Genomic DNA, 23,999 nt, shown 5'->3' on the forward strand with positions numbered 1-23,999 from the left:
GTGGATCGGGCCATCTGAATCCACCAACGTGGTGCTACAAGGCGACCGGGAAGCCTCAAGCTCAGGACGCTCGCCATCCCACCTCCGACACCATGCTTGTCAATGTGATGGTAATCAAGAACCATTTACTCCCAGCTACAGGAAGTGGGGCTTCTGTACAGGTGGCCATCCCACGCTTGGACTACGTTAAACTCCAGCCCCAACAAACTGGAGCTCGCGTGTGCGCGCTACCGGGAGTACAGTGGCTGCCACGCAATTGCAGCGGGTGCTGAGCGACTGTTCAACGGGTGTTCTCCCTATTTCTGGTGCCCTGTTGCGGGTCCTTTGCTTCCCCAAGGGCTGCAACCCAGAGACAGAGAGAGGGGAAGAGAGAAAAAGGCAGAGAGTGTGAGAGAGGGGTGAGAGAAATAGAGAAGGAAGGGAGAGGGGGTGTGTGAGTGTGTGTGAGGGGGAGAGAGAGTGTGGGAGAGATCCCACCCACACTGGTTCCACAAGTCTCCATTTCTACCCACGGGAAAGTCGTTCCCTGTGGGGAGAAGTGGAGAGGGGGGGTTCACAGAAGGTGTGTGTGAGTTTTGGATCCCAGGGGTGAGAGGTGAAGCAGCGGACACAGAGGCAGCGGTGAATAAAGCGGTTTTATTCCACTGTAACGCCACACACATCAGCTCAGTAGACACAGGTGCGGTTCCTCCTGACGGGGCTCCCCCGCGCCAGGCTCGACATTGACCGATGGACGCTGTCCTTAAGGGAGTTCGGAGGCACCTCCAGCTGCACCATCTCCAGACTCAGGTCCCACAGAGACTTGGCCGTGCAATCATCCTGCCCGGAGTGGGACACTTCCACCACTCTGCAGTCACTGGGGAGTGGGGAGGAAGGGGAAGGGGAGGGGAGAGGGAAGAGAGATGGGGGGGGGAGATGCAGGAGAAAGGGGAGAGAGAGAGAGTGGGGGAGAGAGAGAAGGGGAATGGGGAAAGGAGGAAGAGGGGGGAAGGAGGGAGAGAGTAGAGGGGGAGACAGTTATAAAGTTTTGAAATTGACCCTCTCATTCCTGGGTTAGCTGATGTTCGCTCTTCCCTGGATATGACAGTGGCTGGACGGGAGAAGCCAGAGAGCAGTGGTGGACGATGCTTCTCAGACTGGAGGCTTGTGGGGTCCCTCAGGGATCGGTGCTGTGACCATTGTTGTGTGTCATCGTTATCAATGATCTGGATGATAATTTGATAAACTGGATCAGCAAGTTCACAGATGACACTAGGATTGGATGTGTTGAGGAGAGAGAGGAAGGTTTTCAAAGTTTGCAGAGGGATCTGGACCAGCTGAAAAACGGTTGATGGAATTTAATGCAGACAAGTGTGAGGTGCTGCATTTTGGAAGGACAAACCAAGAAAGGACGTCCATGGTAAATGGTCAGGCACTGAGGAGTGGGGTAGAATAGAGGGATCTGGAAATTCAGATACATAATTCCCTGAAAGTGTCATCACAGGTGGACAGAGTTGTAAAGAGAGCTTTTGGCACATTGGCCTTCATAAATCAAACTTTTGAGTACAGGAGTTGGGATGTTATGGTAAAGTTATGGTAAGACATTGATGAGGCTAAATTTGGAGTATTGTGTGCAGTTTTGGTCACTGAACCACAGGAAAGATCTCAATAAGATAGAGAGAGTGCAGAGATTTACTAGGATGTTGCCTGGATTTCAGGAACTGAGTTACAGGGAAGGGTTAAACAGGTGAGGACTTTATTCCCTGGAGCACAGAAGAATGAGGGGAGATTTGATAGAGGTGTTTAAAATGATGAGGGGGACAGACAGAGTAAATGTAGGTCAGCTTTTCCCAATGAGGGAAGGTGAGATCCAAACCAGAGGACATGGGTTAAGAGTGAAAGGGGAATCTGACAGATGTTTTCGCTGTAAAAAGGAAATGGGAACAACAATTCATGCAATATGGACATGTGAGAAAGTGAAAAAATTTTGGGAAGATCTAAAACAGATATTAAATAAAATCACAAAAAGTAATATACCAAAAAGCCCAGAGATCTTCCTCCTAAGTAACATAAAAAACAAAGAATTTTAACTTGATTTGGATGGTGCACAAAAGAGATTTGTTATGATAGCCCTAGCTGTAGCAAAAAAATGTATTATGTCAGCCTGGAAATTAGAAGATAACTTGAGAATACAACAATGGTATATAGAAATGAATAAATGTATTCCATTAGAAAAAATAACATAATTTAAGAAATAACATTACAATATTTGAACAAATATGGGAGCCATATATGAAACATAATAGAGAAAACCTACTGGGGACATCTACCACCTAAAATGACAGAAGGAGAAGGGAATGAAAAGAATTGACTCAGTGGAATATCTTGTTTATTTTTATTGAGGTTCAACATTGTTTGACTGGTTTAATGTATCTTATTTTCTGAACTTTAAATGAATGGGAGGGGAGGTAGGGAGGGAGGGAGGGGAGGAGGGATGGGGGGGTGAAAACGACACTGTATATGTTCAAGAGGGAAAATGTATGTATCAATGTGGTTTATAGTGTGAAAAATAAAAAAATTAAAAAATTTAAAAAAAGTGAAAGGGGAGAAGTTTAGGGGGAATGTCTTCATCCAGAGAGTGGTAGGGGTGTGGAACGAGCTGAGGTGGTGAATGGGGGCTCAATGTTAACAATGAAGAGAAATTTGGATAGGTCCATGGATGGGAGGGCATGGAGGGCTATGGACTGGGTGCAGGTCAGTGGGACAGGGCAGAAAAATGGTTCAGCACAGACTAGAAGGGCTGAAGGGTGCTGTAATGTTGTGTGGTCACCTATGGGAAAAGGAGATGGAAAGAGACTGGGGTGGGAAAACCTGCAGGATCCTGACCCTGACAGCCTCACCTGAAGTACTGCCCCGTCACCTTCTCCAGTCCTGGGGCCACAGCACAGTGGATGGTGGTCTGTGCCCCCTGCCTTGGGCTCTTCAGGCAGAAGTAGAAGGGAGCCACCAGCAGGCGAACCCAGAGAGGCTGCTGACATATCAGGGACCTCATTGCATCCGTCCAGACCACGCCAGGGTGAACTGCGTTTACTGTCACTCCAGTCCCTGGGATCAAGCAAGGCCTGTCAGGCAGGACACTCTTCAAGAGGTTGGAGCTCCCTTGTCCCCTGACCTGACACACAATCCTGGGGTGGGACACAGAATGAATCTCCCTCCCCCCATCCTGTCACACACACCTGGGGTGGACACAGAGAGAAACTCCCTCATATCCCAACCTGACACACACTCCTGGGGTGGGACACAGAGTGAAGCTCCCTCAGCCCCAACCTGACACAAACTCCCAGGGTGGGATGCAGAATGAAGCTCCCTCTCCCCCTGTCCCATCACACACTCCCGGAGTGGGACACAAAGTGAAGCTCCCTCTCCCCCTGTCCCGTCACACTCCCGGAGTAGGACACAGAGTGAAGTTTGCTCAACCCCCAGTCCCGTGGCAAGGCACCTCTTCCTGGCTGATCTATCCTCACCCTCTGGACCTTATACCACTCCCACCCCACCCCCCCCCCCCCCACAGCGCCACCTTGCATCTGTTCAGCCAGCTCTCGTGTGAACAGGACATTGGCCAACTTGCTGGTGCAGTGGGCGAGCACAGGGTCATAGTTCTCCATCAGGTTAATGTCGTTGAAGCGTATCTTCCCTGTGGGACAGATGGGAAATGGGGAAGGGATGGGAAGAGGTGGGGGAGGGGGTGGGGAGTGAGATGAACGTGGAGATCCCTCTCCTCTCCCATCCCCTCCTCTCCCTCCCATCCCATCCCCGTCTTTCCCTTCCCCTCACCCACTCCCTCATTCCTTCCTCCCTCCCCTCCTTCCCCCACTCCCTATCCCTCCCTCCCTCCCTCCCCCTCCTTCCTCCCTACACCTCCTTCCATTCCCCTCCCACCCCCACCCCCACCCCCTCTCCTCTCATCCCTACCCCCCTCACCGATGGCATGGGCCCGACTGGCTACGTTGATCACTCTGCTTGGTGCACTGCACTTCAGCCCATCTAACAGCAGGAGGGTGAGCAGGAAGTGGCCGAAGTGGTTCACCCCCATCTGCAACTCCAACCCGTCCTCCGTGACCTGCCTCGGCCCAATGGGAGCTCCTGGGGGTAGGGGTGAGGAGCACAGAGGGCAGAGAGGTGGGTAACAGTGAGGAACACAGAGCATTACTCATCCCCCTCCCCTCACTGCCCCCTTCCCTTCCCCTCTCCACTACCACCATCCCCCTCACTCCCCTACCCCTCTCTCCTTCCCCCTCCCCCTCTGCTCTATCCTTTTCCCCTTCACTCCCTTCCTACTCTCTCCTCCCTCTCTCCCCTCGCCTGTCCCCTCCCCCTCTCCCCTTCACTCCTCTCCCCTCCCCACTACCCCCTTGCCCTCTCCCCTACCCTGTCTCACCTCCTTCCCCTTCTCCTGTTCCTCCCCCTTCCCTCCCAATCCCCTTCCCCCTCCCATTCCCTTCTCACCCTCTCCACTCCCCCTCCTCCCACCCCCTCTGCCACGGACCTGCGTTGTTCACCAGCACATCCAGCCGCCCCTCCCTATGTGACATCTCTTCGGCGAAGCAGCGGATGGAGGTGAGGGAGGCGAGGTCAAGGTGGGTCACCACTACCTCCTGGTTCCCTGTGCCCTCACGCAGCTCCCGGGCAACTTGCTTGCCACGCACCTCATCTCGGCACGCCAGGATCACCCGCGCTCCTGTGGGGAGCAGGAAGGGAGAGGGAGAGAGAGGAAGTGAGATGGGGAGAAAGGTGGGAGAGAAAGGGGTGAGAGAATGGGGAGAGATGGTGTGAGCCGGAGAGAGAGAGAGAGAGAGGAGGGAGAAAGGGGGGAGAGAAGGAGAAAGAGGGGGGAGAGAGAGGGGGAAAATGGGAAAGAGAAGGGGAGGGGGAATGAGGGGGAGAGATGGGAGAGTGGGGGGGTGAAGGGAGAGGGAGGAGAGAGATGGTGAGAGGGGAGAGAAAGGAAGGAGGGGGAGAGATGGGAGAGGGGAGAGAGGGTTTCTTTGTAAATTTCAGTGAGTGGGAGGTGAAGACAAGGGGGAGGAGTCTGTGAGGGTGAGGGAAAGGGTGTGGGGACATGAGGGGAGTGACAAGAGGGGACAGAGGGTGAGAGGGGAGGGGGTCGCTCTTGCCCACCTCTCTGGGCCAATTCTCGGGCTGTCTCTTTCCCGATGCCGCTGCCTCCTCCAGTGATGACCACGGTTTTCCCGTCCATCCGAGTTGTGCACCGGCAGGAGCCACCCGATGTCCACTTCCTCAGGACCAGGAGGCTTGTGCCTGGGAACGAGGGGGGAGTCAGCCATGGTTATCACTGCCCTCTGCATCTCGTTTCCCTTCCTGGTCTTTCTTCTCCATTCTCTAACTCCCTTCCCCTCTTCCCCTGCCTGTTCTCTCTTTCCCTCTCCATTCCCTCTTCCCCCTCCCTTCCTCTCCCCTTCCCCCTTCCGCATTGCCCATCCCCTTCCCAATCCTCTTCCGCTGCCCGTTTCCTCTTCCACTTTCCCTTCTCCTTCCACATTCCCCTTTCTCCTCCCTGTTCCTCCTTCTCCTGCCAATTCCCCCATCCCCTGCCCATTCCCTCCATTCCAACTTACCCTTTTGCTCCCCTTCCTCTTCCTGTTCCTTCCCCTTCTCGTTCTCCCATCTCCTCCCTGTTCTCCCTCCTGCCTGTTCCCCATCCTGCCTTTTCCTCCTTTCCCTTCCTGTTCTCCCTTTCCCTCCATTCCCTCTTCCCCTTCCCCCTTCCAATTTCCCCATTCCCCTTCCTCTTCCTTTCCCCCTTCATCACCCATTCCTCCTTCCCCTACCATTTTCCTCTTCCCCTTCCACTCCCCATTTCCCCTTCCATGTTCTCTATCCCTTTCCTCCTTCTCCTGCCCGTTCCCTCTTCCCCTTTCACATTCCCCTTCCACGTTCCCCAACCCCCTTTCTCTACCCATTCCCTCTTCCCCTCTCCTTCCCGAATAGAGAGCCCTGCGATTGTAGGCCCAGAAAGGGGGAGCCTAGGACCCTGGCGCCCCAGATGCCCTCACCAGCCAGACCCAGGCCGGCAATGATGTACAGGTGCCGGGACAGGGTCCGGAAGGCTTTGGCGAGGCAGCGGGTGGGCAGGACGACCGAGAAGCCAGGATCGAAGGCCAGAATCCAAGTCATGGTGTCATGCTGAGGGCCCAGTAACCCCTGACCCAGGCTGTAACTGAGGCAACCGTTCCCTCCCCCTCTCCCCACAGCAACCGTTCCTACCCCTCCCCCACAGCAATCAGCCCCTCCCCATGGCAACTGGCCCCCATTGATGACCAGGCATGACATCACAGCAGCAGGGATAGTGGAGATGGAGACCTACGTCACTCTGTAGTGCTCCCTCAGCGAGGAGCTCCCTCACCACCCTTCACTCAGCAAAGAGCTCCCTCACCACCCCTCCCTCAGCTCCCTGTCTTTGTAACTCCCTCTGGTCCCTTACACCCCTCACTGTCTCTGTAACATCCTCCGGTCCCCTACACCCCTCCATATCTCTGTAAACTCCTCCGGTCCCTACACCTCTGCCTGTCTGTGTAACCCCTCGGTCCCCTACATCCCTCCCTGTCTCTGTAACCCCCTCCGGTCCCCTACACTTCTCCGTGTCTCTGTAACAGTAACAGGTGAAATGTTTCCCACCATTGAGAACATCTACAGGGAACACTGCCCTTGGAGAGCAGAAGCAATCATCAAGGATCCACATCACCCAGCATACACTCTGTTCTCGCTGCTGCCATCAGGAAAGAGGTGTAGGGGCCACAAGACTTGCACCACCAGGTTCAGGAACAGCTTCTCCCTCTCCACCATCAGACTCCTCAACGACAAACTCAATCAGGGACTCATTTAAGGCCTCTTACTTGTGCACTTTATGGATTTTTTTCTCTCTGTATTGCACTGTTTGTTCACATTTCTTTATGTGTTTACACGTGTACATTGTGCAGTTTTTTGTGGTAATTCTGTCTCGCTCGCAGGAAAACGAATCTCAGGGTTGTATGTGATGTCAGGTACATACTTTGACAATAAATCTGACATCTGTAATCCTATCAGCAACAACGATGAGTTGCGCTACAGAGAGGAGGTGGAAAATCTCATGAAATGGTATGAGGGTAACAACGTGAGTCTCAAGGAGACGATCATGGACTTCAGGAGGGGCAGGAACAACCACCCTCCACTATTCATCAACATCTCTGTAGTGGAGAGCACCAAGTTCCTTGGAATTTACTGAACCAGTGGCCTGTTGTTGACCATCAACATCTCCTCAGTTGTCAGGAAGGCACTGTAGTGCACGTCGAAAGAACCAAAGACTTGTTGATCCAAACCAAGGCTTTTATTAACTAAAAGACTGGAGCATATCACAAGTAGGTCGACCAGTCCAGAATGACCTGGTCTGGCTAGGAGCAATCCTTTAAGACCTGCCAGTAGGTGTGGCTACACACTCAGCCAATCACAGTCATCCTACATCCCATCTGTACATATGTACATATACACATTGGTGATAAAATCTGTACTATCACAGGCTCCACAGGGGCCGCACTTCCTGAGATGACTGAAGCAGGCAAGGCTGCCGGCCACCATTATGTCAATCTTGAAAAGGAGCTCTATCGAGTGTGTCCTGGTCGGCTGCATCACAATACGGGTACGGTTAATGCAGAGAAATGGATCGGAGGTCAATTCACAGGACCATAAGAGTGGCAAGGATCACTGGAGTCTCTCCGCCCCCCCCCACCCCCACATTAACGCGATCTACCAGGATCGTTGTCCGAAGAGTGCACACAAAACCACTGAGGATGCTTCCATCCTGCACATGGCATCTTTCAGCTGCTCCCATCAGGGAAGAGATCCAGGAGATCAGAGCCAGTATCTCCAGATTGAGGAACAGCTTCTCCCCATGGGGCAGTGATAATGCTGAAGAACCAACTATCCGAGACTCTCATATTCACAAAACATTTATTTATTTGTATAGATGAAATTTTAAAAACATAGAACATACCTAGTCCCACTGACCTGCCCAGTCCATAGCCCTCCATACCCCTCCCATCCATGTATCCATCCATATTCCTTGTAAATGTTAAAACTGAGTTCCATTCACCACCTCAGCTGGTTCCACACTCCCACCACTCTCTGAGTGAAGAGGTTCTCCCTAATGTTCCCCTTAAACTTTTCCCCTTTCACCCTTAACCCATATCCTCTGGTTTATATCTCACCGACCCTCAGTGGAAAAAGCCGACCTACATTTACTCTGTCTGTCCCCCTCATAATTTTAAATATCTCAATCGAATCTCCCCCCACCCCCCCCCATTCTTCTACGCTTCATGGAATAAAGTCCGAACCTGTTTAACCTTTCCTTGTAACTCAGTTCCTGAAGTCTGGGCAACATCCTAGTAAATGTTCTCTGCATCTTTCTAACTTATTGAGATCTTTCCTGTAACTCGGTGACCAAAACTGCACACAATTCTCCAAATTTGGCTTCACCAATGTCTTATACAACTTTACCATAACATCCCAGCTCCTGTACTCAATACTTTGATTTATGAAGGCCAATGTGCCAAAAGCTCTCTTTACAATCCTGTCCACCTGTGACTCCACTTTCAAAGAATTATGTATCTGTATTCCCAGATTCCTCTGTTCTACCACACTCCTCATTGCCCAAACGTTCACCATGGACATCCTTTCTTGGTTTGTCCTTCTGAAATGCAACACTTCACAATTATTTGTATAGATAAAATACTTGTCCTGCATATGTATGTGGGTTATGTCTGGTTGTGTTTCTGTGTGTTTTGCACCGAGAACCAGAGAATGCTGTTTTGTCGGGTTGACTTGAGGGTTAATGAAGTGTTCACAAATCCCCCCGTGGACGTGCTCTGTGTGGGAGTCAAAACACATTGTAAATGCTGGAGGAACTCAGCTGGTCACACAGTGTCCATAGTTGGTAAAGATATAATGCCGATGGTGGCATGTTGCCGTACGGAAGGATTTGGGAGTGTTTGTGCAGGAATCATAGACGGTCGGTTTGCAGGTGCAGCGGGCTGTCGAGAAGGCCAATGTTCCATTGGCCCCTCATTGCAGGAGGGGCTGAGTTTAGGAGCAGGAAGGATCTGCTGCAACTGTACAAGGTACCGGTGAGGCCGCATCAGGGGAACTGCAGGCAGTTCTGGTCTCCTCACTTGGGGAACGAGGTCCTGGCTTTGCACAGGAGGTTGATTCCAGAGATGAGGGGGTTAGTACCTGAAGAGAGCTTGAGTTGTCTAGGACTGTATTCACTGGGATTTAGATGAATGGGAGGGGAACTCAAAAAGGTTTAAAATTATGAAAGGCTTAGATAAGACAGAGGATGGTAAGTTGTTCCCGTTGGCGGGGGAGACCAGAACGAGGGGACAAGGCCTCAAGATCCAGGAGAGTAGATTTAGGACAGACATGAGGAGGAACTACTTTTCCCAGAGGGTGGGGAATCTGTGGGGTTTGCTGCCCATGGAGACGACCTCAGTGAATATATTTAAGACGAGGTTGGATAGATTACTGCACGTGAAAGAAGTTACGGCGACTCTCCCAGAGCCAGTGTAACGACAGCACTGCTGCTATTGCAGAACCACGGAGCATGAAGAACGGAGGCTCCCGCAGGGTCCAACCACCCAGCCCGACTGATGTCAGCCTCGTACAGGCTTATAACAGTCTGTTAAAGGAGCCGACGATGGTGTAGCGGGTTGTGCACAAGCACAGCGTAAAGACTGAGACAACAGGCTGAGAGCTCGAATAATACAAATGCTTTGAATTCCGCACTGCAGCCTTTAAGGCTGTGTCTGGCCCGCCCCTCCCATTCCAGAGCTTGCGTCATGCTGATGCAAGGACGCATGTGTTCTTCCGATCTGGAGCGGAAGAGAAGGTTCCGTGATGCCATCTTTGCGGCAGCTGCCCCGTTGATCACACGTGACAAGCGGGGTTGGTTCACTGCTACAACAATGTGCTTCGCCACACAACCCACCACCCCCCCAAGAACTGGCACCGATGGTCTCACAATGCATCGAGAGTGAGATGTGCTGTTTCAGTGGACGACTCCTGTGTACTGGTGGTGGTGGGGTGGCGGGGACGGGGGGACCTGTACTGGTTGTGACATCCAGGTGGGCTGGTTTCAGGTGGTCGAGTGTGAACCGTTCCTCCTTGTCCTCAATGTCGAGTGTAAAGGTGGATGCGTTCCTTCACAGCACCTTGTTGGGTCTCTCATGGGGGTGCTGAAGGGAAGTCCAGTGCACATCCCTTCACATGAATACATACTCACAGGAGAACAAATCTGGGGATATTTGCAGGGCGGCTGCCTGTGTGGCAGTGATGCGAGTGAGCCCAATATGTCTCGCAGTCTCTCGAGGACGACTGCAGTGTCGGTTGTTTGATTTGCTAAAGGAAAGAACTGGCCCGGGACTGCAAGGGTCTCGCCATACACTAGTTCAGCTGAGGAGTCTTTGAAGTCGTCCTTAGGCACGGTGCATATCCCCAGGAGAACCCAGGACAGTTCGTCTACCCAGTTGGGCTTCTCAAGCCATGGCATGAGTGCTGATTTTGGGTACCGATGGAAGCGTTTGACCAGCCCATTGGCCTGATGCGATGTAGTTGGTTGCCCAGGAGTTTGGAGAGCTTATTCCATGGGGCAGAGGTGAACTGAGCTCCTCAGTCGGTCATTATGTACACTGGGACACCAAAATGGGAGACCCATGCGGAGAGGGAAGCCCTGGCGCATTATCAGTGGAGGCGTCTGGGAGGGGAAGAGCCTCTGGCCATTGAGTGAACCTGTCCACCACTGAGAGCAGGTAGTGCAACCCTCAGGAGACTGGCAAGGGCCCACTAAGTCGAGGTGGACATGCTGGAACCTGCAGGCTTGGAGTGTCAAACTGCTGGACGTGGGGCTTGGTGTGTCACTGGGCCTTCGCAGTCTGGCAGATCATGGAGGTTCTCACCTACTGTGTGATATGCTTTTGTAGGCCGTGCCAAACAAATTGGGAGGATACCATCTGCACTGTCATTCACATAGTGGGGCAAGACAAGCCACGGATCATGTTGAAAACTGTTCTCCATTAGATAGGGACCAGCGGCCGGAGTTGGCCCTTGGAGACATTGTAGAGGAGCATAGTGCCATTGGCATCCAGTGGGAGGTCCTGGAGCTGCAATCCCGTGACCACAGTTCCGAAGATGTGCATCTCAGGGCCGTCTTGCTGGGATCGAGCCAGGTCATGGTAGTCGATGCCTTGCAACAGGTGTTGACTGTTGGTCAGTGACAATGTTTTGTTTGGATGGAGGTGGTGAATTCAAAGACGTAGGATAAGTACCTCTGTTGTTGGGCGGACCATGGGTCGGAGGACTTGGAGAAGGCAAAAGTGAGGCTTGTGATCCATATAGACAGTGAATGGCCACCCCTCCAGGAAGTAGCAGAAATGGCCGACGGCCAGGTAGAGGCTGAGCAGCTCTCTGTCAAATGCCCTGTACTTCAGTTTGAGTGGTCGCAAGTGGCGACTGAAAAAGGCAAGAGGTCCCATGAGTTGTTAAGGAAATGTTCCAGGACAGTGCCAACCGTCATGTTGGTCACGTCGACTGTGAGGGCCATCAGTACATCCATTCGTGAATGGACTAGCATCATTGTATGGGCCAGGGCCTTCTTGGTCTCCTCGAGTGTTATGAGCTTCGTCCGTTCACATGAGCTCCTTCATGGAGCCCGACATTAGAGCGAAAAGAGGGCGAATAATGTTGGCGGCCGCGGGGATGAACATTGTAAAAATTCACCGTGCCCACGAATTCTTGTAGCCTCTTCGGCATCGTTAGTCTGGCGAACTGTCGTATGGCCTTTACCTTATTGAGTAGCGGGGTGCTGCCATCCTTGATAATTTTGTGGTCCAAAAAGTTGATCTCTTCGAGGCCGAACTGGCACTTTGCCAGGTTAATGGTGAGGCCGAACTCTGCAAGGCGGTTGAAAAGCTGGCGAAGATCTGCCATGTGCTCCTCAGGCATCCTGCTGGCTACCAGGATATTGTCGAGGTAGATGAAAAGGAAGGGCAAGTCCCTGCCGATGTATCCATGAGGCACTGGAAAGTCTGGGTTGCATTCTTCAAGGCGAAGGGCATGCAGAGGAACTCGAAAAGGCTGAAAGGGGTGATGATAGGGGTCTCTGGACATCGTCAGGGTGCATGGGGATCTGATGGTATCCCTGGATCAGGTCAACCTTCAAGAAAAGTGTCTCATCATGGAGGTTTGCTGCAAAATCCTGGATATGGGGAAATCAGGTAGCAGTCTGGCATTGTCTTATCGTTAAGGCGTTTGTAGTCTCCACAGGGTCTCCAGCTGCCATTCTACTTGGGTACCAAGTGCAGTGGTGAGGCCCATGGGCTGTCGGAATGGTGGATAATGCCAAGTTCTTCCATGCACGTAAACTCTTTCTTGGCGAGGTTGAGCTTATCCAGGGCCAGGTGACAGGCTCGTGAATGCAAAGGCAGGCCTGTGGTTGTGATGTAGTGCTGGACGCCGTGCTTTGGTATGGCGGCGGTGAATTAGGGACGCAGGATGGAGGACTAGCTAGTGAGGAAGCAACTGTATTGGCTGAGTGGAGTCTTCACGGAAGCAAGCTGGCTGGACGGCTGATTGGATGTGCTGAGGGGCACCGCCTGGAAAGTCTCTGTGTGGAATAATCGTCTGCTCTGGAGGCCCACCAATAGAGAGTGGGCCCGTAGGAAATCTGCGCCTAGTAGAGGCTTGTCCACGGAAGCTAGAGCATGAATAACCAATTGAAGGTGGTCTCGCCAAAACGTACAGGAATGGACCACTTACCAAAAGTTTAAATGTCGGTGTTGTTGGCTGTATGCAGAGAGGGGCTGTGAAGTCTCGTGCATCTCTTGAGAGACATAGGGAAAATTACACTTATCTCTGCTCCCATGTCTATGAGGAATCTATGGCTCAAGATCCTATCCCAGATGTGGAAAGGCTGTTCGGTCAGCCAGACGCCACGGCCAATAATGGCGGCTGGCCCTGTCGTTTCCTGGAAACGAGCAAGGCTGGTGGCCCTGTGCGCTGATGCAACCCCAACGCTGATAGTAGATGCACCTTTTCAGGTCAGGCCTTTCTGTTTTCTGGTGGAGTGGGGCCTGTTCATGTGGTGGACTGGATTTGAGCATTGCCCTTGGAGGCGGCCATGTAATGTGTCTATGGTCTCGCGCTTGGAGTGGTAGAGAACGTCTGCTTGTGCCGTGACTCTGCGCAGGTCGCTGAAATTCGCATCAGACAATAGGAGTCTGAAGTCTTCGGGCATCTGCTGGAGGATTGCCTGTCAAACATGAGGAAACCTGCTCAGACATGAGGCAGGGCTTGTGCCCTTCCACCAGGGTGAGCATTTCGTCCATGAGGGCGGACAGGATTCTCTCGCCTAGGCCGTCCAAGTGAAGGAGCCTGGCAGCTCTCTCGCGCCGTGAAAGTCCGTACGTGCTGATGAGGTTTTTAAGAGCCAGGTATTTACCATCCTCTGGTGGCGTCTGGATGAGGTCATCAACCCATGAGGCAGCTTCCTGGTCAATCGAGCTGGCGAAGTAGTAGTATCTCATCGAATCGGAGGGAATTTGCTCCGCTTGGCCAACCCAAGTTTGGGGCCTGTTCATCCAAAAAGTTGGCAGCTTCAACTCAACAGCACCTACAGCTGTGGGTTCCATTGTGCCGAGTCTTCAGGACATGGGGACTCGTTGGGGTCATCAGTTGTGAGCGAGCGCAGCATAAAGACTGAGACAACAGGCTGAGAGTCAAGTAACAGAACTGCTTTACTTTCAATTTCGCGCTGCAGCCTTTAAGGTTGAGTCTAGCCCACCCGCCCCCCCGCCCTGCGTTCCAGACCTTGTATCACGCTGATGCAAGCATGCACGCACCTTCCAGTCTGGACTGGAAGAGAAGGGCCACTACGCAATTTTTGCTGCAGCTGCCCCCCGACCATGCGTGACAAGTAGGGCTGGTTCACCACTACAACTATGTGTGTCGCCACAATGGTTTATTTAAAATCCTGTGGGGTCTGGGCGCAAGATGGCGGCGCCTCTGATCGGAAGAAGCCACGAGGGGTTTACAGACTCCAGGGGAAGAGGAGGAAATGGTGCAGAGACCAGAAAACACTCCAACTCGAGTAGAAGCAGAGGATACAACCCATGGGGACAGTGACCACGGCAACGGACCAGTGAGGGTGCTCTGTGACTGAGGAACACACAGGCGGCGGGGCTGCAGGCGACTCGAGGTGGGGAACCCGCGCAGGCAGCTGCTGGGACACCCGCGCAGGCAGCTGCTGGGACACCCGCGCAGGCAGCTGCTGGGACACCCGCGCAGGCAGCTGCTGGGACACCCGCGCAGGCAGCTGCTGGGACACCCGCGCAGGCAGCTGCTGGGACACCCGCGCAGGCAGCTGCTGGGACACCCGCGCAGGCAGCTGCTGGGACACCCGCGCAGGCAGCTGCTGGGACACCCGCGCAGGCAGCTGCTGGGACACCCGCGCAGGCAGCTGCTGGGACACCCGCGCAGGCAGCTGCTGGGACACCCGCGCAGGCAGCTGCTGGGACACCCGCGCAGGCAGCTGCTGGGACACCCGCGCAGGCAGCTGCTGGGACACCCGCGCAGGCAGCTGCTGGGACACCCGCGCAGGCAGCTGCTGGGACACCCGCGCAGGCAGCTGCTGGGACACCCGCGCAGGCAGCTGCTGGGACACCCGCGCAGGCAGCTGCTGGGACACCCGCGCAGGCAGCTGCTGGGACACCCGCGCAGGCAGCTGCTGGGACACCCGCGCAGGCAGCTGCTGGGACACCCGCGCAGGCAGCTGCTGGGACACCCGCGCAGGCAGCTGCTGGGACACCCGCGCAGGCAGCTGCTGGGACACCCGCGCAGGTAGCTGCTGGGACACCCGCGCAGGCAGCTGCTGGGACACCCGCGCAGGCAGCTGCTGGGACATGTACTGGGCTGGAGACCGGCTCAAGACTGGCTGAAGGGGGTACCAGGCATCGGAACCGGGATGTGAGAGGGTGCTGAAGGGTTCCTGATGGTGTTGGAGGTTCGGATCTGGAGTACAGGTCACCATTGGTTTGGACCGGACTCTGTGTGACTGCAGGGGCTGGAGGCGAATCCATGGACACTTGGTTACACTGGGGAGGGGATTCTCTTTTGCTTCTCTCTCTCTGACTGTAAGAAGCATTTCAGGCAATTCCTGCAGATAGTGAATGTGTCTGCCTTAAAGCAGGCAAAAGCAATTACATTTAATATGACCCTGTTTTATTACAATGTCAATAGCTTCAATCTTAAGGTGAATGTGATGTTGAGATTTATATGTAAAGGAACAGCCTATAAGAGCAGGGATGTGACATTAAGGCGCTATGGTGAGACCTCACGTGGAGAATCGTGTACAGATTTGGGCCCCGTATTTGCTGGCGTTGAAGGGGGTTCAGGGAAGATTTACTTAAACGATACCAGGAATGAAATTTCTCTGTGAGGAACGGTTGTCAGCTCTTGGACTGTTCTCGTTGGAGGACATTGGTGAAATTGTACAAAGCATTGGTGAGGCCAAATTTGGAATACTGTGTGCAGTTTTGGTCACCAAATTATAGGAAGGATATAAACAAAATAGAGAGAGTGTACAGAAGGTTCACGAGAATGTTGACAGGATGTCAGGGTTTGAGTTACAGAGAAAGGTTGAGCAGCCTGGGGCTTTTTTCTCTGGAGCATAGAAGATTGAGGGGGGATTTGATGGAGGTGTTCAAGATTTTAAAAGGGACAGAGAGAGTCAACGTGGATAGGCTTTTTCAATTAAGAGTGGGGGATAGTCAAACCAGAGGCCATGGTTTGAGATTGAAAGGGAAAATTATAAGGGGAACATGAGGGGAAATTTCTTCACACATAGGGTGATTGTGATGTCGAATAAGCTTCCAGCAGAGGTGGTTGAAGCAAGGACGTTATTTACATTTAAGGAAAGATTGGATAATTACATGGAGGGGAGAGGATTGGAGGGGTATGGACCAGGTGCTGGTCAGTGGGACTAGGAGGGTGGGGATTTGTTCCGGTATGGACTAGTAGGGCCAAACTGGCCTGTTCTGTGTTGTATATGGTTATATGGGGGAACCTCATAGAGGCTGTAAGAGCCAAAAGACCATGTTTACCATTGTCAGTTTGTCTGCGGGCATCGGCGATGTTACAGGCCTGAAAGGTGCGCGCGCTCAGGTCGCTTCCAGTGCGCGTGTACAGAGGTTGCGCGCTGTTGGAGCTGTTTTAGTGAGCCTGCGTTAACTGTGATGGTGGTGGGTGAGTGAGGCGCTGATATTTTATGTTGACTGTTACCAAGGGGATCGATCATTACATTACCAAAGAGACTGGTATCATTAGAAAGCACATTCCGATATTATTAAGGACTTTACTACGGACGTTACAAGTCATTCGGTGTTAATAAAACTCATCTAGATTTTGTTGTAAATTTCTTGAACGCATCAAAGAGCCCACTTACCCTCTGCGCGGCATCTTTATAGAAAGTAGTCGTTACAGAGACATTTTGAATACTGAGAGGCCTGGACAGAGTAGATGTAGCCAGGTTGTTCCTCGCAGTGGGGGAGTCTGGGACAAGAGGGCACAACTTCAGGGTAAAAAAATGTCAATTTAAAAGAGATGAGGAGACGTTTCTCCAGCCAGAGGGGGGTGAGTCTGTGGAACCTGGTGGCCTTGGAAGCGAGGTCATGGGGTGTATTTATGGGGAGATCCGAACAGTCAGGGCATCAAGGGTTACGGGGAGAAGGCTAGGGAGTGGGACGATGGATCAGCTCATGATTAGAGTGACTTCTGCTCCAATATCTTGTGGGTCAGCACAACACTGTGGGCCTGGCCTGTGCTGTGGATTTCTCTGATCTGCGTTTATGGTAGGGAGGACATTTGGGGTCCATCTGGGCCCTGGTCTGAGGCCAAACGCAGGCCTCTGGACAGCGCCACAGGGACTGGGTCAAGTAGGGAGCGAGGGGGGGGTGAAGAAGTTAGGGTCGAGCGAGCCTGTCGACGTGCTGCCGAGCGGGCGCGTGGAGTGTGTGTGGGGGGGGGGGGGGGGGGGGGTGGGGGGTCGATGCGGGGCGGGGCTCCAAATGCTCGCGGCCTCTTCATCTCGTGGATCACCGCCCAATCCTCACCGCCGCCGGAAGTGAAGTCACGCAAGCGCGGCCGACACCCAATATAAGGCGGCACGGCCGGAAGTTCACTCTTTCTCGAAGGGATACGCGGCGAGGTAAGTGAAATAAATGGGTATGGAAAGGGATTGGATGTGGTGGGGGGGGGGAATGAAGGGGAGCGAAACACGTGGGGGGGATGAAGGGGAGCGAAGCACGTGGGGGGACAAGAAGTGGGAGGGTTGGTGGAATTGGGAGAGGAACGAGAGTGTTGGTTGTAGGGGATGGGTAGTGATTAGTGCCCATGTAGGGAAGGAAGAGGGGGTTGGTGGAATTGGGGAAGAGGGATGGGAGTTGGTTGTAATGTCCGGGGTGGAAAGGGATTGGATGTGGTGGGGGGGGGAATGAAGGGGAGCGAAACACGTGGGGGGGGATGAAGGGGAGCGAAGCACGTGGGGGGGGATGAAGGGGAGCGAAGCACGTGGGGGGACAAGAAGTGGGAGGGTTGGTGGAATTGGGAGAGGAACGAGAGTGTTGGTTGTAGGGGATGGGTAGTGATTAGTGCCCATGTAGGGAAGGAAGAGGGGGTTGGTGGAATTGGGGAAGAGGGATGGGAGTTGGTTGTAATGTCCGGGGTGGAAAGGGATTGGATGTGGTGGGGGGGGGAATGAAGGGGAGCGAAACACGTGGGGGGGGATGAAGGGGAGCGAAGCACGTGGGGGGGGATGAAGGGGAGCGAAGCACGTGGGGGGACAAGAAGTGGGAGGGTTGGTGGAATTGGGAGAGGAACGAGAGTGTTGGTTGTAGGGGATGGGTAGTGATTAGTGCCCATGTAGGGAAGGAAGAGGGGGTTGGTGGAATTGGGGAAGAGGGATGGGAGTTGGTTGTAATGTCCGGGGTGGATGAGCGGATGGGAATGTATAGGGAGGGATTGGTGTAGGGAAGGGGGGGAGTGAGTGAGCCACGTGGAGGGCACAAGAAAGGGAGGGTTTGGTGGAATTGGGAGTGAGGCATGGGGGTTGGTTGTAGTGGGGTTTACAGGAGGGATTAGTTGTGGGGGAGGGTTAGGGGTCTGAGTAAGGGCGGGTGAAGCATGTGGGGGACAAGAAGGAGTTTGGTGGAATTGGGTGGGAGGAAAGTTGTTGTCTGGGGTGGGTGAGGGGATGGGGGAGTGTTTAGGTTTAGGGTGCCCGAGAAGGGTGGGGGGAGTTTAAGGCACATGGGGGACAAGAAGGGTGGGCTTGGTGGAGTTGAAGGGGGAGTTGGTTGTAGTAGGAGGGTGGGGGACAGGGAGGAAAGAAGAAAGGGTACATGGGAACTGGAAGGTGCAGGGAGGGATTGATTACAGGAGGGAGAATTGCTAGGGGAGGGATGGGGTGGGAAGGGGACATGGGGGGCATTGTGGTGGAGGAGATGGGAACTTGGAGGAGGGGTATAAGGAGGATTAGTTGAGAAGAGGGTGGTTTGACGGGATGTGTTGCCCAGGGTTGGGGAGGGAAGGTGATGTGGGAATCATTGAGGGGGTGTCCTGGGGCATTAGACTCTCAGTGAGTTGGGGGAAAGAGGACATTGGGGAGGCCAGAGAGAAGTGATGGTTGGGGAAGGAGATGGGGACGGTTTTGGGGAAGGAGTGGAAAGAGAAAGATCCCAGGAGAGGGGAAGGGGGGTCGGCCCCTTGGACAAGAGGGGCCAAGGTGGTCTTGGGTGGTTGGTCCTAGGCTGGATGAGAGGACCGGGCATTTAGGGCAGAAGGAATCTCGGTGCTGGGTCTGTGTTGGTGAGAGGGGAGGGATTGTGGAAACGGGCACTTCTGGCTGAGGAGATGTGTGCACATGAGTCTCTGTGCGTGTCCAGTGCTGCACCAGGCTGTGTTTTGTGGCCTTGGTGCAGTGCGCTCACATCTCCATACACTGGCCACAGAGAGACGGAGAGACCATAGTACCGACCAACTGTCTTGTCGTTGGCCGGCCTCCACAACCTCCCACACATCGATCCAAGGACCCAAAGTCCAGGCCCACACTCGCCGGAGCTGGGACTGAGAGAGCATGGCAATGTTGCAGTGGTGTGGGGGGGGAGATGTATGTATTCTGGGACTGGGGCCCATACTTTCTAGGCTGGGACTGAGGGAGTTGCGCTGTTGGGGGGTGGGGGGGGGGGTGTATATATTGTAGGACTAGGGCCCAGAATCCAGGACCAGGATGCAGAATCCAGGACCATGCTCCCCGGGACTGGAACTAATGGAGCTGCACTGTCAGTGGTGGGGGGGGGGTTGGGGGAAGATGTATATACTCTGGGACTGAGACCCAGAATCCAGGTACATACTCCCTGGGACTAATAGAAATGTATATACTCCAGGACCAGGGCCCATAATCCAGACCTGCACATCCCTGCGAGACCTGCACTGTTGGGGTAGGGGGAGATATATATGCTCTTGGACCCATAATTCAGGCCCACTCCCTGGGACCAGGGCTGTTGGAGCCGCACTGTTGGTGGGGGGGGGGAGGGAGAGATCTATATATCCAGGACTGCACTCTGGGAGATGGGTGGATCTGCCTGTGCCTAATGTTTCCCCTTCCTCTCCCCAGGCTCGCAGCAGCCATGCCTGTTGCTCGATCATGGGTGTGCAGCAAGACATACGTGGCTCCCCGCCGACCCTTTGAGAAATCACGTCTGGACCAGGAACTAAAGCTGATTGGTGAGTTGTGGCATAAGGATGGGGCCGGTTTCGCGCATGGGGGTGGTTGAATCATTCTAGACACTGACCTATCTCTCCCATAACACCATCCCAGGTGAATATGGCCTACGGAACAAACGGGAGGTGTGGCGTGTAAAGTTCACCCTGGCCAAGATTCGCAAGGCAGCCCGCGAACTGCTGACTCTGGATGAGAAGGATGCCCGGCGCCTGTTTGAGGGTGAGTCCTCCCTCACTCCTTTATTAAACCCCCTCTGCATTGCCCCCTCCTCTCCCTGCAGCGTCTTCCTGTTTAAGACCCCTTCCCCGTAATGCCCTCCGCACCCCATGCACCCTGTTGCCCATTCAGGGGTGAGAGGTGTAGGTTATTAGGCCTTACTCCAAGTCAGTGATGACCGTTATCCCTGTCAGACAGTGGAATGTTGACTACTCTACCTGAGACTTGATGAGTGTAGCCATGGGCCTTCACCCCTCCACCCTGTCTCAGCGACCTTGCTCACCCTGTCCCCATCCTGTAGGCAATGCCCTCCTGCGCCGTCTGGTCCGCATCGGGGTGCTGGACGAGAGCAAAATGAAGCTGGATTACATCCTGGGGCTGAAGATCGAGGACTTCCTGGAGCGGCGCCTGCAGACACAGGTCTTCAAACTGGGTCTGGCCAAATCCATCCATCACGCCCGTGTGCTCATCCGCCAGAGGCACATCAGGTGGGTGTGGGCTTCAATAAGTCTCGCTCTCACTTGTCCTGTCACACACCCTGGGGTGGGACGCAAAGTGAAGATCCCTCTCCCCCATCCTGTCTCATACATACACACCCACTCCCTGGGAAGGATGCAGAGTGAAGCTTCCCCTCCCATGCCCTGTCCTGGACATTAAATGCCTGTCTTTCTCTTTGAACAGAACTTGAGCCCAGGGAACTGAGGGTCGCCTCTCTCCCTCACAGGGCTCTAGTTCCGCGAGGTCAATTTGGCACATGCCATATACCTTGCACTCAGGACCCACTGCCGAGAAGATACCCCAGGATCGTTTGCTGGTGGGGCAGAGGTAACGACTGGGGATTGGAGCAGGAGATCTGTCCTCGTCCCCAGGGTTTAAACCCCAGAGTTTATCCCTGTCTCGTGCGGGGTGGGGGGAGGTGTGCACTGACAGTGTTCAATTCCACCAGGGTCTGCCCACCCAGCAGGAGGGTTAGGGTTAGTACTATAGAATATTACAGCACAGAAGCTGGCCATTTTAGTCTGCAGAACCATTTTGCCTAGTATCACTGATCTACACGAAGTCCATAGGCCTCCATACCTTTCCTATCCATCCCTGATTCACCACCTCAGTTTGTTCCACACCCCGAAGAATTTCCCCCTCATGTTCCCCTTAAACTTTTCTCCTTTCACCCTTAAAGCATGTCCTCTGGTTTGTATATCACCTCCCCTCAGTGGGAAAAGCCAACCTGTCTTAAATACATTGATCAGATCTTCCCTATTTCTTCTATGCTCCAAGTAATAAAGCCCTAACCCTTTCCCAATATCTTGTACCTGAAGTTCAGGCAGCATCCTGGTAAATCTCATTGATAATTTTCCTGTAGTTAGATGACCAAAACTACACACAATCTGTTTCTCTGCAGTAACCGTACCCACACGGTGAATCAAGCTGCCAGGATGCTTGCCATAGAGCTCCTGTAGAAGATTGATATGATGGAGGCCGGCAGCCTTGCCTGCATCAGCCTTCTCAGGAAGTGCAGACCTTGTGGCGCCTTCCTGACAAGTGAGGAGATGTTGAGTGTCCACAATAGGTCACTGGTTCAGTGAACTCCAAGGAATCACAAGTGAATTATTTGATGACAAATTTAAAACTGTGGAGCACAGGGGCAATTAAAGGAAAATAGTGTATTTGTCCAAAACATCATGGAGGGTGCTGAAAATGTCCAAAACTGCACACAATACTCCAAATGTGGCCTCGCCAATGTCTTGTGCAACTTTACCATAACATTCCAGCTCCTGTCCTCAATACTTTGATTTATAAAGGCCAATTTGCCAAAAGCCCCCCTTTACAACCCCGTCCACCTGTGACACCACTTTCAGGGAATTATGTATCTGCATTCCTAGATCCCTCTGTTCTACCGCACTCTTCAGTGCTCAACCATTTACCGAGTACATCCTTTTTTGGTTTGTACTTCCAAAATACAACACCTCACACTTGTCTGCATTAAATGCCATTGACCATTTTTCCAGCTGGTTCAGATCCCTCAGCAAACTTTGAAAACCTTCGCTGTTCACAATACCTCCAGTCTTAGTGTCATCTGTAAATCTGCTGATCCAATTCACCACTAGTCACAGGCCTCCAGTCTAAGAAGCATCGTCCACCACTGCTCTGGCTTCTGTCTAGGCATTGTTGAATCCAGTTTACCACGTCACCATGAATACAGAAAACCTTGGCCTTCTTGACTGACCTCTCCCATGTAGGATCTTATCGAGGCCTTCCTACAGTCCATGTAGACAACTTTTCTGGTAACCTCAGAAAACTAAGGTTGGTTTAACGTGGCCTACCATGCACAAAGCCAGGCTGACTACCCTAATCAGTCCATGGCTATGAGGGTTCCCGGACCCCAAAAGTCATCCCCCACCCCAGGGTCTTACCCTGCTTATGATGGGGTGCTGGACTCCGACCCTCACTCTCTCTCTTTCATTCCCCAGGGTCAGAAAGCAGGTGGTGAACATCCCATCGTACATTGTGCGCCTGGACTCACAGAAACACATAGACTTCTCACTACGTTCCCCGTATGGAGGTGGGCGACCTGGCCGTGTCAAGCGCCGCAACGCCAAGAAGGCACAGGGAGGTGGAGGGGCTGCTGAGGATGAGGAGGAGGACTGAGGCTGTAGCCACATTGTTTGGACCTTGGAGTAGTCTGGTATTGGCCCTGGTCTGTGCTGGCTGCCTGCATCACCGTGTACACATTTGTATAAACCACCTTACAAAAATAATAAAATAGTGCACAAAAAGTCAGGCATTGTGGTTCATTGATTATTCAGGAATCTGGTGGGGGGGGCGTGGGGAGAAGCCATCCTTATACTGCTGAGCAGCTAGTCTTCAGGCTTCTGGTCCTTTTCTCCGGTGGTAGCAGAATGGAGAGGGCCTGGGTGGTGGGGGTCTTTGAGGATAGAGGGTGCTTTGTTAAGACATGTTGATGCAATCACAAAGACTCGCCAGCGACTATACTTTGAGAGTTTGAGGAGATTGTCTGTCTCAGGCTTCTGGAGTTGATTCCTGTCCTAAGAGTTGGCACCTCCAGACCAGGCAGTGATGCAACAAGCCAGAATGCTCTCCACGGTCCACCTGTAAAGGTTTACGAGTCTGGTGACGGACCGAATCTACTCAAACTCAAAAGTATAGCCGTTGGCGAGCCTTTTTTGTGATTGCATCAACATGGAGGATCCAGGACAGATCCTTGGAGATGCTGACCTCCAGGAATTTTTTTTTTTTTTTAACTATTTATTTGTTCAAAAAATATGACATACAGAAATTAAACATGAACATTTTATATATAGAAAAAAAAGATTTTGCAAGAGAACATTTTAAAAAATGTTAAATATTTATAATTGTGAAACATAATTTTTTTCCATTATTAAACTTTCATCTCATACCATCTATTACTAGCAATACATTTTTTCGCTACGGATAAAGCTAAATATACGAAAGCAAGCTGAAACTTGTCTAATCCCAAGCCTTTCAGAGGTTGCAAACGACCCAATAAAAATACTGTTGGATCTAAAACTATTTTAATCTACAGATATTCTAAAAACGATTGAATTTTCTTCCAAAAAGATTGTATATGTATACATGACCAAACAACATGAAAAAAAGTTCCAACCGTATCACCACATCTAAAACACAAATCTGATACATTAAAACCATATTTTTTTTAATTTTTCAGGTGTCAAATATAATTGATGTAAAAAAATTGTAATTAATCATTGCATAACATGCATTTATCAATCTAGTTACACTATCTTAATAGATAACTAACCAGTCCTCTTCAGAAAAAGTAAAACCAATATCCGCTTCCCATTTAATTTTAGATTATCTGAACCCTTTTTATCCATACCATCCTGTAATATTTGATACATAAATGAAATATAACCCTTCTCTGGTA

The 23,999-nt window shown here is 52.4% G+C and overlaps 2 protein-coding genes across 6 annotated transcripts; one reads left to right on the plus strand and one right to left on the minus strand.

Moving 5' to 3' along the window:
• Positions 1–622: 622 nt before the first annotated feature.
• Positions 623–17,030, minus strand: LOC138758222 (retinol dehydrogenase 12-like). Of its 5 annotated transcripts, none has more exons than XM_069926844.1 (7): positions 16,523–17,030; positions 5,158–5,298; positions 4,526–4,717; positions 3,961–4,122; positions 3,557–3,673; positions 2,880–3,084; positions 623–856 (listed from the first exon to the last, which is right to left on the minus strand). In XM_069926844.1, exons 2-7 carry the CDS (start codon positions 5,234–5,236, stop codon positions 667–669), a joined length of 945 nt encoding a protein of 314 aa, XP_069782945.1. In that variant the 5' UTR covers positions 5,237–5,298; positions 16,523–17,030; the 3' UTR covers positions 623–666. The 5 variants fall into 5 exon arrangements, with proteins under 5 accessions (XP_069782945.1, XP_069782940.1, XP_069782941.1 ...); XM_069926839.1 differs by lacking the exon at positions 16,523–17,030 and adding an exon at positions 6,054–6,260; XM_069926841.1 differs by lacking the exons at positions 623–856; positions 16,523–17,030 and adding exons at positions 894–1,205; positions 6,054–6,261.
• Positions 17,031–17,187: 157 nt separating this feature from the next.
• rps9 (ribosomal protein S9) lies at positions 17,188–22,852 on the plus strand. Its single transcript, XM_069926845.1, has 5 exons — positions 17,188–17,284; positions 19,751–19,860; positions 19,955–20,077; positions 20,376–20,562; positions 22,543–22,852. The coding sequence occupies exons 2-5, from the start codon at positions 19,764–19,766 to the stop codon at positions 22,718–22,720; spliced, it is 585 nt and encodes a 194-aa protein (XP_069782946.1). The 5' UTR covers positions 17,188–17,284; positions 19,751–19,763; the 3' UTR covers positions 22,721–22,852.
• Positions 22,853–23,999: the final 1,147 nt, after the last annotated feature.

This window comes from Narcine bancroftii, chromosome 3 (genome assembly GCF_036971445.1).
Source record: "Narcine bancroftii isolate sNarBan1 chromosome 3, sNarBan1.hap1, whole genome shotgun sequence".
Taxonomy (NCBI): Eukaryota; Metazoa; Chordata; class Chondrichthyes; order Torpediniformes; family Narcinidae; genus Narcine; species Narcine bancroftii.